The 14,184-nt window shown below is 56.2% G+C and overlaps 1 protein-coding gene across 1 annotated transcript in view; it reads left to right on the top strand.

The window, feature by feature from the left end:
• Nucleotides 1-13,910, top strand: part of NUP153 (nucleoporin 153) — a 56,625-nt gene extending 42,715 nt beyond the window's left edge. Inside the window, 9 exon segments of the mRNA XM_038770728.1 lie at nt 1,133-1,249; nt 1,899-2,522; nt 5,515-5,709; nt 6,945-7,410; nt 7,412-7,860; nt 9,396-9,782; nt 10,876-11,157; nt 12,206-12,359; nt 12,771-13,910. Coding sequence (XP_038626656.1) covers nt 1,133-1,249; nt 1,899-2,522; nt 5,515-5,709; nt 6,945-7,410; nt 7,412-7,860; nt 9,396-9,782; nt 10,876-11,157; nt 12,206-12,359; nt 12,771-12,855 — 2,759 coding nt within the window. The 3' untranslated portion in view covers nt 12,856-13,910.
• Nucleotides 13,911-14,184: the final 274 nt, after the last annotated feature.

The following is a 14,184-nucleotide window of genomic DNA, read 5'->3' as shown; positions in this document are numbered from 1 at the left end:
CAGGATAAAGATCCTTTTCAATTCCTAACCCGTCCCGACTGCCCTCCTTTTCCCCCCTCCCCTTTTCTGCTTCTCCTTCAATCAGTCGTGTTTACTGAGCGCTTAGTTGGTGCAGAGCACTGAATTAAGCACTTGGAGAGTACAGTATAACTGAGACGGTGGGCAGGTTCCCTGCTCACGAGTTCTTCCTCTGCATCTCCCACTTCCTCTCCTCCCCGTCCCTGAAAATTTGGTGTGAGACTGGACCCACCCACCCTAAGTGAAACCCGGGAATCATTTGACTGGGAAGAGTTCTCTCACCTTCTGTATCCGTTCTTGCTTTGGAAGGAAGGCCGGGCAGATTCCTTGTGTCAGAGAGGTTCCCAAACAAACTCATTTCCTCTAGATTTTAAGCCCGTTGTGGGCAGTGAGCGTATCTACCAAATCTGTTATACTGTACTGTCTCCCCACACGGTAATCGCTCAATAAATACCATTGATTGATTGATTCTAGGAGGAAGGTGCCTTTACTCTGTGACTGTATTGTTAAAGCTCTTTAGCTTCCTGGCTGGGACAGTTCTGGAAATCCCCGTGTCTTCCTGCTCCTCCTCTCCCTCCTCCCCTCCTCTGATTCAGGCCCTTTAGTCAGAGGTTAGGATTAGTTACTGCAGGTAGTGGAGTAAATCTCAAAAAAGTTCACCCGCTGAAAGGCCATCTGGTTCTGGAGTGGAACCACATTTTGCACAGTGCACCGTACGCCTGCGTCTGCTGTAATTCTACATCCAGGCCTCTCCGTTTTGGTGAAGCCGAAGGCAGGATTTTGTGCTTTCCAAGTTTTCTTGAGAAAGGTCTGAGAGGGAATGTAGTACGCCCGCCTGCCCTGCCCCCCAGTATTTTTTGTCTTTCTCACAATCCGTTTTCCCCTCATCGATAATATTCGGTTGCCATTCCAGGAACTTTTATTTCCTGCTCCGCTCTGTAGTTCAGACTTTCCCCTCAGTATCCTCGCCCCCCGTCCCCAAAGGCCAGGGCGCTCTGTAACCCCGAACCTGCCTTCGGTTTTCCACCTTTGCCCGAAAGACCTCCTCACCACTGTTCTCCAATTGGTGATTTTTCTTGCAGTCTATAAATGTGTTTGTTTCCATTCCCGACAGATATAACTGCTGTAAATAGCACAAGCAATAAGAAAGAAAATGAGGATTATGAGGGGCCTTTCAAGCCTGCAAAATCTCTGAAAGAGGGGAGTGTGCTGGATATTCTGAAAAGCCCAGGTAAGACCCAACAAAAAGGCCTCGGTGATGGAAAATCCCGGTATTCAGAAATGCACTCGTGCAGTCCCGTACCTAATCAAAGCCACCCACCCAGCTGGTTCTGGCCGGGAGTTGGAACAGTGTTTCCCAAAGTGGGTACCGTGGTACTGTCCATCTCTAGCTATCTGTGTTTGAGCATCTTCCTGAGAGGGGACAGTTGTCGTTCGGGGTGGGAGAAAGGAAGACCCTTGAAGAGTAGAGAAGCAGCGGGGCCTAGCGGATAGAGCTCAGGCCTGGCTAATCCCAGCTTGTCTTCTGGGTGACCTCGAGCAAGTCACTTCTCTGTGCCTCAGTTACGTCATTTATAAAATGAGGACTGTGCTTGTGAGCCCCATATGGGACAGGGACCCTCCAACCTGGCTATCTTGTATCTACCCCAGCGCTTAGTACAGTACCAGGCACATAATAAGTGCTTAATACATATCGTAAAAAAGACAAAATGAAGAACGGAGGAGTGGATTCAGGGAGGGCCACTGTGGTACGGGGACGGTCGGGGGAAGTTGAGCCTCAGCTGGATGGAAGGGTCATAGGCGCCTGTGTCGTGCTTTCCTTGCTCCAACGGACCATGTCCCTCGGTCACCAGGTCCTTACCGTACGGTTCTGTTTTCAGGCTTCACCTCTCCGAAGGCAAGCCCTCTCCCCACTTCCCAGCCCCCCGCGACAAGCACAGTCGTCTACACGAGACCCGCAATAAGTAGTTTTTCCACGAGTGGAGGGGGATTCGGAGAGAGCGGAAAAGCCGGCGCTCAGTGGCAGTGCGACTCGTGCCTGTTACAGAACAAAGTCACGGACGGGAAGTGCGTCGCCTGTCAGTCGGCCCGAGTGCCCCCGAGAGATCCCGCCAAGCCCGGCGGAAGTGCCACTCCGAGCAGCGAGGCCAAACCGACCCCACCCGCCGCCGGGACGGTCGGCTTCGGAGACCGATTTAAACCAGCGGCCGGAACGTGGGATTGCGATACCTGCTTAGTTCAGAACAAGCCCGAAGCCACCAAGTGCGTGGCTTGCGAAACCCCAAAGCCCGGGACGGGCGTAAAACCCGCCCTCACGTTGCCGGTGGCTTCGGAGGGTTCGGGGGCCGTGACGACCTCGTCCCCCAGATGCGCGGCCACCTCCGGGACCTTGGGGTTCGGAGACAAGTTCAAGAAGCCCAAGGGATCTTGGGAATGTCCGGTGTGCTGTGTGCAGAACAAGGCGGAAGACAGCAAATGTGTGGCCTGTAGTTCAGAGAAACCGGGTAAGCGGTCTGGGCGCTGTGGTGTCTAATCGGTTGGTCGGTAGTGTCGATTGAGCGTCTAGCGGTTGCAGATCGCTGTACTGAGCGAGCCGGGAAGCTGTCTGGTTTATCTTCGGCAAGCCTCTTGACGCCCGGTGTTCCAAGCTCCCCCGAGAAACGCCGTAAGGAATGCCGAATGACCTCTTCCAGCCGGGAGCTACCGGCCAGCCGCAAGGAAATTACGTGAACGGGCTGGGAGCAGCGTGGTATAAATCACTCGCGCTCGATAGCTAGTCGGACTTCTTTACAGCTTGTGAAAGGCTCGCGTAGGGACCAGGGATCCCCCGTGCACAGCCGGCCGTAAAGAAATGCGCACAGTGGAGTGATTCATGAGGAGCTCTTTGCTTTTTATTAGCAAAGTGAATTCCACCCTTCCAGCGGGAGAACGGTTGGAAGTCAGAGCCGTGGCGGCCAGCGTTTCCCTCTGTGTCCCTGGTTGGTGGGGGCGGTGCCCTCTCTTTCTCGGAGCCTGAAAATGAGTCATTTAACAGGGCACTTTGCCAGTCCGAGGGCCTGGACAATGCGGAGAACCTCCACCTGAGGAACGATTACCCTAGCTCAGTGCCCTCGTCAACCAATCGTATTTATTGAGCACTTACTGTGCGCAGAATACTGTAAGCACTTGGGAGAGGATAGTATGACAGAGTTGGTGGACATATTCCCCGTCCGCAGGGACCTTACAATCTAGAGGGGAGATAGATCCTGGCTCCACCACTTGCCTGCTGTGTGACCCTGGGCAAGTCACTTCGCTTCTCTGTGCCCGTGACCTCATCTGGAAAATGGGGATGACGAGTGTGAGCTCCATGGGGGACAGGGACTGGGTCCAGCCTGATTTTATTGTATCCACCCCGGTGCTTAGAACAGTGCTTGACACATAGTAAGTGATAAACAAATATTATTATTATTGTTGCGTGTTACAGATATGTACATAACTGATGCAGGGCTGAGAGTATGGAGGATATAGGGTACAAATCCATGTCTAAGGGCGCACAGAAGGGAAATATGGGCTCAGAGGAGGAAGTCTTCATCAGCTAACATGCACCCCTTCCCATTGAGGAGAGACATTCTGATCCTGTCTACTCAGTTTCTGAGCGGGTCAGCAGTGTGAGGTCACTTATATCTGTGTCTTTGACGCCTGGCACTCTGCCTCGCCACTCACATCGGGCGCCCTCGGTGCCAAGCGGTCTCCCCTGTGAATGGGAAGGTGGAGGAAGGAAGGATGGCTCGGTAGCAGCCGGCGGCGGACGCGATTGAAAGAAACCCCGTTTGCTCTAGTAATGTGCAGTGTTGAGGGGATCCGATAAAGCGAAGCCGGTAACCGAGACGAGACAGTCCCAAGAAACAGGAGAAGGGTGGGCTCCTTCATTTGTGAGGGAACCACTTGGGACTTAGCGGTCGGCAGGGGCCGGCTTCTGCGCCTTATCTGTCCAGGGCGGTTTTAGGAGATGTTGGAAGTTCAGGGGTGGAACAGCTGGGAGAGGGCAAAGTGGCTGGGCGGGACCATCCGGAGCTGCAAGTCTGTGACGAGCTGCCTGATGTGGGATCCTGTCCTCGGCTTCTCGGTTCGAAGGGGACCTGCGAAAACTGGCAGGGGGAGGCGTGAAATGGAATGGAAAAGAATGAAAAACAGTCCATTCGTATTGAGCTTATTCCAGGCTCCGGGCGGAACGAGTAGTTTTGCAACCCTAGTGCAGGGAGTGCCTCTCTGAGGATCCCTGCCGTTCTTCCCAATTCCCCATGGAGCGGGGGAGGATGGAATGACGGGTGAGGCCGTGAAGCCCCCTTTTTTTCCAAAGAGGTAGCGATGTGATGTGATGAGGGCCCCAGGCCCAGTCAGTCGTCACAGGCCCTCGCCTTCTGAGAGTTTTGAAGGTTTCAGCGGCATCATCCTTTGTCAGGAGAGAAAAAGATCAGTTTCCAGATTTTCTGAGCTAGCAGAGTCCCTGTGTGTGGAGCCTGGTGGGCTGAGGGGAAGGAGCAAGTGGCGTCCAAACGACCCAAAAAGGAACAAGATTGCTATTCTCCACGAGCGAATATCTTGTGGGACAAAGCGAACTCCAAATTCCTTGTGCAAAAGGGCACGGGGAGCTATTAGTCAGTTAACCGTGGTATTTAATGAGCACTTACTGTGTGCAGAGCACTGTTTTAAGTAATAATAATAATGGCATTTATTAAGCGCTTACTACGTGCAGAGCACTGTTCTAAGTAATAATAATAATAATAATGGCATTTATTAAGCGCTTACTACGTGCAAAGCACTGTTCTAAGTGCTTGGGAGGTTACAAGGTGATCAGGTTATCCCACGGGGGGCTCACAGTCTTCATCCCCATTTTACAGATGAGGTGCCTGAAGCACAGAGAAGTTAAGTGACTTGCCTAGAGTCACACAGCTGACAATTGGCAGAGCCGGGGTTTGAACCCATGACCTCTGACTCCAAAGCCCGGGCCCTTTCCACTGAGCCACGCTGCTTCTCTGCGTTCTGAGTGCTTGGGAGAGGACAGTAGAACAACAGACATTCCCTGCTTGTAATGATGTGCCCTATTGATAACACGGCACTGCTGCTGTGAGTGTGTGGGTCTTGGATGTCAAATAATGATGGTATTTGTCAAGCGCTTACTATGTGTCAAGTACTGTACTAAGTGCCTGGGTAAATACAAGCTGATCAGGTTGGACACAGTCTCTGTGCCACATGGGACTCACAGATGAGGTAACTGAGGCCCAGAAAAGTTAAGCGACTTGCCCAACAGTGGATTAGCAGGCTAGTGGCGGAGCTAGAATTAGGAGCCAGGGCCTTGTCACTCCAAGGCCAGTGCCCTATCCACTAGGCCGTGCTGCTTCTCTCAAAGCAGGGAAAGCAATCCGGTGGGAACGCCAACCTCCCGATCCACCCCGCATTTCTAACCCGGGCAGACGTCCCAGTGCGGGCTTCATCTCTCCCCTTCCTTTTCTTCAGGAGGCTCAGCCCCCGTGGCAAGCAACAGTTCTCCCGCTGGGTCCGCCCCTTCAGGAGGATTTCTAGGATTCGAAAAATTCAAGAAGCCCGAGGGCAGCTGGGACTGTGAGGTCTGCCTGGTGCAAAACAAAGCGGAGTCCACCAAGTGTGCAGCATGTGAGAGTGCAAAGCCGGGCACGAAGCCCGAGGTTAAAGGTAAGGAGTCGACAGGGCACCGGTCTCTTGCTGTTGACCGCCCGCCCGCCCTTTGGTCGGGACAGGGCGGGGACAGAAACCGGAGCCTTTCCCCGCGGGTTTCCTGGGGTGGATGGGCGGTCAGTGGCTTGACACGGCCTCCCTCCTGCCGGCGGAAAGACAGGATGAGGCAAAACTCTGGAAAATCCAAAGTTAAGACCGGTGACCTCCGGGAAGGACCGTGGAAAGGCCATCATTGGCCACGAGCCACTGAACTGCTCCTCCGGGGCAAGTGCTCCTTCATGTCGGGCCAGCTGTGAAGGACACGTGCTGCGCGGACTTAACTTCCTGTTTATCTCCTCGGGAGGGGAAGTGAGGAGAGTAAAGGGGTTTCTTGGTTCTCTGGAAAAAGTCCGCGGGCTTGGTAAAACATTTGAACCTGTCCGAGAGGCTCCCGGAGTTAAGGCAATGAGGCGGACGGACTTCTCGCATCTCTAATTTTTTGCTCTGAAGAAGGGTGCGTGGGACGTCCTGCCCAGATAGAAAAAGAGGGTCGTTGCGAAGTTCAGATTTTGATTGTGGTTACACTACCGTTTCTCTCCCTCCTCCTTGGAAAACCTTTTTTCTGAACTTCACGGCCGTACGGATCCCTTCCCCGACCAATTCCCGCCCCGCCTGACGGTTCCCGAAATCCCCGTCTTCCAGTATCGTTTCAGAAACGGCTTCCGCCTGCATTCCGAGCTGCACAGATCACCCCAGCTACGTCACTCCCTTTCCCCTTTCAAGGAAACCAAGTGGCTCACTAATTAATTTGGCCGTGTTTTTAAGGTCCTAGACCGGCTAGGGTCTGAGTGCTGCCGGAAGCCAAACAAGACCAAAAGTCATCCACGAAATGATGGGTTACCCAGCCCAGGCAGAGGGGTGCCATCCGGGGCCCCAAAATGAAAGACGGCAGCTTCCGGAGGGAGCCCCGTGGCTAGTGACCTTGTCGCTGGCAAGTTGCCAGTTGGCTCGTAGCCCTCTTGATTGCTGCTTCCCTTAAGGATCCGGCCCGAAACGGCCTGCCTCCCCAGACCTCCTCTCTGCCCAGCAGAGAATGCGGGGAAGCGATTTGGTGTCCTTTGGTGATCAGAGCTGGTAGGATGAGGGTGGGGGGCGGGGAGGGATTGTTCTCCGTATCAAGAAGGGTGATTGCGGGCGGGCACCTTTGTTCTCACCCATTTGGCTGAGCGTCGATTTGTTTCTCCCCTCCGAAGGCTTCGGCACCCCTACGACCTCCTCGGCCTCTTCGGCCGCCCCGGCCCCGGCCTTCAAGTTCGGACTCCCGCCGTCGTCCTCGGAGCCGCCTCCCACCGCCCCCGCCGCTTCGACCGGCTTCAAGTTCGGAGACCCGGGGGGCTTCAAGTTGGGCGCCTCGTCGTCCGACTCGGCCGTCTCCAACCCCACGAGCGGGGGCTTCAAGTTCTCCCAGACTGTCGGGGACTTCAAATTCGGGGTCTCGTCCTCCGACTCGAAGTCAGAAGAGGTGAAAAAAGACAGCAAGGGGGATAGTGGTTTTTCCTTCGGACTGGCGTCCGGGTTAAGCAGTCCTTCCCCCGCGGCCGGGTTTCAGTTCGGGGCGCCCAGCCTGGGGCCGCAGGAGAAGAAAGAGGAGCTCGACAAACCGGCCCCCGGGGGGTTCACCTTCGGGGCGGGGCCCGTCTCCGCCGCCCCCCGCGCCGCCCTCCGAGAACAAGACCGGAGGGAGCGGCTTTGGCTTCGGAGCGGCGGAGGCCAAGCCGGCTTCGGCGGCACCCACGACCCCCTTCTCGTTTCCGAAGTCGGAGGGAGGTAAGGACGGAGGCCCCGTGGCCCAAGGAGGCTTCAGCTTCGGCGGCCTGGAGCCCGCCGCCCGCCTGCCCCCGGCCCCCGCGTTCGGCCTGGGAAGGACAGAGGAGAAAAAGCCGGAGCCGGTCACCTCTGCCACCGCTCTGGTGTTCGGGAAGAAGAAAGCGGGCAGCGAGGAGCCCAAGTCCCAGCTGCTGTTTTCGTTCGGGAATCCCGAGCAAACCAAAGACGAGAGTCCGGCCAAGCAGGCGTTCAGTTTCAGCCTGGCGAAGCCCGCCGAGAAGGAAGGGGACCCGCCCGCCAAGCCCACTTTTGCTTTCGGGGCCCAGCCCGCCGCCCCAGCCGGTAAGCCGCCGCGCCGCTTGTTGAGCGAAGGTTCGTGGGAGTAACGATCGCGGGGTCTGCCGAGCGCTTACTGAGTGCCGACGACTGGGCCAGCTGCCAGGGTAGACCCGGGACCCTCGGGTCGGATAATACTAATAACTGTGGCGTTTGTTCAGCGCTTACCGTGTGCCAGGCACCGTACTAAGCGCCGGGATGGATCCAAGCAAATCGGGTCGGACACGGTCCTGGGGCTCGCAGCCTCAATTCCCATTTTACAGATGAGGTCACTGAGGCACAGAGAAGTGAAGTGACCTGCCCAAAGTCACCCAGCAGACAAGTAGTGGAGCCGGGATTAGAACCCAGGTCTTTCTGAGTGCCAGGCCTGGGCTGTATCCACTAGGCCACGCAGCAGTCCTTGTCCCGCGCGGGGCTCAGAGTTTACCAGGGAACGGGGAGCACACCTATTGAACCCCCGTTTTACAGATGAGAAAACCAAGGCACAGAGAAGGTCAACGACTTTGACCAGGCAGTGGGCCGGTGGCTGAGCCGGAATCAGACCCCAGGTGTTCCGACTCCTAGCATCGAGGCCTTTCTCCATCCAAATGTGAGGCATCCTGGGCTTGGTGTTCCCCATCCTAGCTGTAGTCAGTCTCCAACCTGGGATCAAATGTCAGGAAGAGAGGGAAGCGGGACAGGATGCAGTCCATCTTCCCGAGAGAAGATGAATGGCTAGGAGAAGGATTTCTGAAATGAAATAGTCGATTTTTAAGGTGCGGGGGACGGGAGGTGCCGGCTTCAATCCCCCTTGAATCAACCAACCATGACCCCCCCCCCCCCCCAAAAAAAAAAAAACCAACGGAGAGCCGGGAAAAGGCCGGATGTCTTCCAGGCAGGCAAATACAGGAAGCGTGCATCTCTGGGTCGGGATTCTCGGGCTCTTTTTCGGCCAGGGCAGGCCGCCAGAGCCCCAAGAGACCATTTTTTCAGAAGCTCCGGGCCTCTGGCCTGTGTGGCCGGGGCGGGCTTCGTTCCGGGCCGGTGACCGTCGAGGTCAGAAGTGAAGAGAAAGCAAGCGTCCCCCCTACGTTCACGTGTTGTGTGGTGGTGCCCGGGGCGCCTCCGCAGTCCCCTGTGGGTGGATGAGCAGGTGGTTGGCAGGGATCTCTGCCTCAGAGGGCCCAAAGCCTAGTGCGCCAAAGCCGCCGCTTCCCGCGGAGAGACCCGCTCGCTGTCCGGCGGGTGGGCACCAGAGTCTCCTCTGTAATGGGCACGAGCCCGCGGCTGGCTGATGGCATTTTTGCCTCCGAACCCTCGGGGGCCACGGGAGGAGAAAATCCTCCCCGGGGTGAAGAGGCAGCCTATTTGCAGACCCGAGTTCCCTGTGGACGGGCCCTTTCTTTCCCTCGGCCGTCTGCCGGGGCACCCGAGGGCCCTCGTGGAGCACTTCGGCTAGCCCCCGGGTGTGCACGCTTGCCATAGGTGCTGCTTCTCCCGAGACTCCCGGGGTCACGACCCACCAGCCGTTAACCCGCCGCCCCGTCCCTTCTGTCTTGCAGATCAAGGAGCAGGAAAGCCGGTGTTAAGTTTGTTGAGCAGCGGCTCCTCCAACCCCGGTGTCCCGACCACGGGGGCTGCCGGCGGCGGCAGCCTGTTCGGCGGGGCCGCCTCCGCCGCCAACCCGCCCGTGGCCGCCTTTCTGTTCGGACAGGCCGGCAACGCGGTGAGCGGCTCTGCTTTCGGCACCCCCTCGGAAAGCGGCGCCCCGCAGCCCTTCGTCTTTGCTCAGGAGAGCAAGCCGGCCGCCGCGTCCGCCACCGCCGCCGCCGCCAGCGCGCCCGGGGCCGCGGTGGCCCCGTTCGTCTTCGGGCCGGGGGCCGGGGGCGGCAGTAACCCGGCCACCTCCAGCTTCGGCTTCGGCGCCTCCACCACGGCCAGCGCTGCGGGTACGTCTCCGCGGGTCGGGGGTAGGGCTGAAGCCCAGCCACTCGGGAACAGACCACCTCGCTTCCGTGCTTTTGGGTTTTTGTCAATTAAGCGCTCACTGTGAGTCAAACACGGTTCTAAGCACAGAGATTTCAGAAGTTAATCATATTTATCGAGCGCTTACTGTGTGCAGAGCTCTGTACTCCAGCGCTTAGGACAGTGCTTGGCACATAGTAAGCACTTAACAAATGCTATCATCAATCAATCGTATTTATTGAGCGCTTACTGTGTGCAGAGCACTGTACTAAGCTCTTGGGAAGTACAAGTTGGCAACACATAGAGACGGACCCTACCCAGCAGTGGGCTCACAGTCTAGAAGGGGGAATCATCAGTAATAATCATCAGTATTACTACTATTACTAAGCACTTGGGACAGGACAGTACAGCAATATAACAAACCCATTCTTTGCCCACAGTGAGCTTACTGTCCCTCTTGGGGGCCCACAGTCTTAAGTGAGAGGGAGAGCAAATCCCCCATTTTACAGTGAGGGTGAGCGTGTATGCTGAGTTTGCAAGGAAGGGGAATTTAAAAACCATCTTGGGGGCTGGGGGGGCGATGTGTGTGTGTGTGTATCCATGCATGCGTGCATCCTTTGTAACAATTGTGTTATTAAATGCTTAACTGTGTGCCAAGCATGGTACTAACCCCTGGAGTAAATACAAAGTCCCACAAGGGGCTCATAGTCTAAGTAGGAGGGAGAACAAGTATTGAATCCCCACTTTGCAGATGGGAGTACTGAGGCCCAGAGGAGTGAAGGGACTCGCCCAAAAGTCACAAAGCAGACGAATGTTTAGAACCGAGGTCCTCTGACTCCCAGGACGGTGTTTCTCTGGGCCGTTTAGCAGATGGTCCGTATTAAGGAGATGTTCACCGTGTCGGGCACGTTACCGCACAAATTCCTCCCTTCTCGGTGCTCCAGTGGTTTGACTGAGCCCGAGGGGCGGGCGGGCAGGCAGGGAGGCGGAGACGGGAGCTGACCCCCGCAAACTCCGCTCCCCGAGTGCCCGCCGAGGAACGGGATGGTGACGCCTGTCGGCTCTTCACTTCCCCAGGTTCCTCCTCCTTCGTCTTCGGTTCCGGGGCTCCGGCGGCTTCGGCCAGTCCGGTCTTCGGCGCCAGCCAAACCCCGACCTTCGGACAGAGCCAGGGGGCCGGCCAGCCCGGCGGCCCGGGCTTCGGGGCGCTGCCGTCGTCCACGTCGTTGTTTTCGACCGGCTCCCGGGCCCCCCTGCCCACTTTTGGGTCCGTGTCGAGCAGCGGCCAGCCCCCGGCCTTCGGCCAGCAGCCCGGCCAGCAGGCCGGGTTCGGCTCTGGCTCGGCACCTTCCGGCTCGGGTAAGTGTGCCCCGATTCCCGTTTGGGTCGGCCGGGGGGGGCGGGGAAAGAGGTGGGGGCGGCCTTCTGGATTTCAGCACCTTCCGGTTGGGAGCTGTGGGCCCCACTTCCCGTTGGAGCAGGCCGGGGATTTTTCGGCTCCAGCTTTCTTTTGGGGCGGCCCGCTTCTTGTTGGGGCGCCTGCCGGTGGGTCTTGAGTACCCAGGGGGTGGAGCGAGGGTTTACGGGGGAAGCATCATTGAAGGCCTGGGGGCGGGGAAGGGAATAATGGGCACGCCCCTGCCCTCCACCGAAATGGGTAGGTGGTGCTTGGAGCCAGTTTGCCCGGAAGCTGGAACACGGTGCCCTTTGGAGAAAAATCAGAGGGCTCCCGGGCCCAAGCAGGGCTCAGAGGGATTCACCGTCCCTGGTCCCCGAAGGATCAGGATACAGGAGGGAAGCCATCTCCCTGCTCCTCCAAGACCACTTTGGATGCCATCCACTGGGGATAGATAGAATCCTGGGCCGGAAGGGGCATCCAGTTCTGCTGGATGCGGCGTCCGTTCTTCCCGTTTCTAAGGTCCCGCTCCGGTGTCCCCCGAAGCACAGCTCTGCTTCTCCCGGCCCAGCCCACTTCCATTTGCCCCCACATTGCTAATGCGAGGGCTTCCGCTGGGCCGGGGGACTGTATTTTCAAAGCCGGGGACGGGGCGTCCTAGTTCGTAGGCCTCAGCAGGGCAAGGCGGGGATTGATTGCCTTTTAACATCTTGAGCTCGGGCGGGGCAGTGCTGTGAGCCCAGAGGAAATTTCCGGAATATTCTCCCATCCTAAGTGGCCATCGGGGGAGCGGTTATCCCGACATTACTTTCGCAGAGGCCCTTGGACCTTCACTCATTCATGCAGTCGTATTTATTGAGCACCTGCTGGGTGCAGAGCACTGTACTAAGCGCAACAGAAGAAAGACTCATTCCCTGCCCACAGCAAGCCTACAGTCTCAATGACTTAGAGAGCAGCGCAGGGGACCGGGGAAAGCAAAAGTTGCAGCGCTTCCGCTTGTAACCTCCGTAGGCGGCGTGTTCCAGTTTGGGAGCAGCACGACGAATTTCAACTTCACAAGCAACAACCCGACAGGCGTGTTCACCTTCGGTGCTAACGCCCCCTCGGCCCAGCCTTCCGGCACAGCGGTCTTCCCCTTCAACCCGGCGCCGGCCTTCACTGTAGGGTAAGGGCTCTCCCAAGGATGGTTGGGTGTTGGTTTTTTTTTTTTTAAACAGTATTGGTTAAGCGCTTCCTTTGTGCCAGGCACTGTTGTAAGCACCAGGGTAGCTAATCGGGTTGGACAGAGCCCGCTCAGTCGTAATCCCCGGTTGACAGACGAGGTAACTGAGGCCCAGAGCCGTTAAGTCTATGTCCAGGGTCACATAGCAGGCAAGCGGAGGAGCCGGGATGAGAACTCAGGACTTCCTGACGCCCGGGCTTTATCCGTCCACAAGGCCACGCTGCTCACGGGAACTTGTCTGCATTTATTTACTCACATACGCGCACGCACGCTCTGTCTCTGTCTTCCCTCCTCTCCCCAGGACCCCCGCGGGGTTGGCCATTTCTGACTCCTCTCTCTCTCTCTGTCCAGCAGGACGAACGGCAAGAACGTGTTCTCTGCCTCCGGAAGCTCGGTCACTGGGCGGAAGATAAAGACGGCCGTCCGGCGCCGAAAATAAACATCCGGGCTCATTAGAGACAGTCGTGTTGGCCACAGCTGGTGCCTGCGTCTGCCCCGGGCGGGGGGACTGCCCAAGCCTCAACGGCCCGAGGACGTCCTTGGGGCTCCCCTCCTCCCCTCCCTTTTAAGTTTTTCTTTTCTCCCTTTTTTTTTTTTTGGATTATGTTCTGTTTTTAATAGCTAGAGCCGGTGACAGGAGGTTCTTAAAGCATAGTCCTTTTAGGATCCAGCAACTTTATTCACCGACTCGGCCCGGCGTGGCTCGAAGCGACCGGAGCCCGCGCAGCGAACGGCTTTGTATCATACCTCTTGATGTGCGCCCGGCCCCGTGGCAGGCACCGCCCGCGGACAAGCTGTAATTATATCCGCGAGGGATTCTGTATAGACTAGCGAATGGGGAAACGAATGGTTTCTAGGCTGCGTCCGTGCTGGTGTATGTGTGAAGTGAGTGAGGTGGATGTATTGTGCTCTACACTTTTCCGATCGAGGGAAACTGATTTAAGGGAGAGCGGCCGGGGCCCCGGCCCCCGTTCGCCCCCGTGGCCCATTTCCTAATTAGACGCGATTTCTCTCTTTTCAACTCTCACGGCTCTCACCTGTCTTGCCTTCTCGTTATTTTATTATGAACTCCGTGTAAATACGATTTGGTTCCGCTGCGTCCTATTTTTTTTTTCTTCCCCCCTATGGCATAACATAAGTCTGTGAACTTGAAAGATTTAATTTTGTGTGTCGACATATTTTTTTTTTTTTTGTTTAGTATTGTCTCAGATTTTATTATGTAAATCCCATTATTCAAAGTTGCCTAAATCCATTTAGAAAATCTTTAAAGAAAATTGGGAATTCTTAAAGTGAGTTTATTGGCTTTTCTGATCCATTTTTGTTTGGACCAAAAACCAGTATTGTACAAAGTATTAAGTATATATTTTTATATTTACTGAAATGGACTGTGGTGACTTTGGATAATAAGGAAAAGTTTAATATTAAAGCCATGTTTATTACAGTATAATTAACATGTTAAACCATGGGATAAATGCCATCAATAAAAATTACGAAGTACTTTTTGGTGTAGTTTTCACTCGGTGCGGAGTTCCCAGGCGCCTCTTGGCCCGTTGGTTTCCGGAGGCGTCCCCCCCACCCGCCCCGGGGCTTCAGCCAACACGGGTAAGTGACCGGCGATGTTCATCCCAAACCAATTCTGCCCTCAAGTGACTCGGGTGAGACGGAGGATCTTCCCGCTAACCTGTCCGGGCTAAGCAGAGGATTCACGGGACCCTGGTTTCACACGATGAGAGGATCTCTCCCCGTCCGAGGTATTTATTGTGCATCG

The sequence above is a fragment of the Tachyglossus aculeatus genome, chromosome X2 (assembly GCF_015852505.1).
Source record: "Tachyglossus aculeatus isolate mTacAcu1 chromosome X2, mTacAcu1.pri, whole genome shotgun sequence".
In the NCBI taxonomy this organism is placed as follows: Eukaryota; Metazoa; Chordata; class Mammalia; order Monotremata; family Tachyglossidae; genus Tachyglossus; species Tachyglossus aculeatus.
The sequence above is the reverse complement of the archived record's forward strand: the minus strand, read 5'-3'. Positions and strand labels throughout refer to the sequence as shown.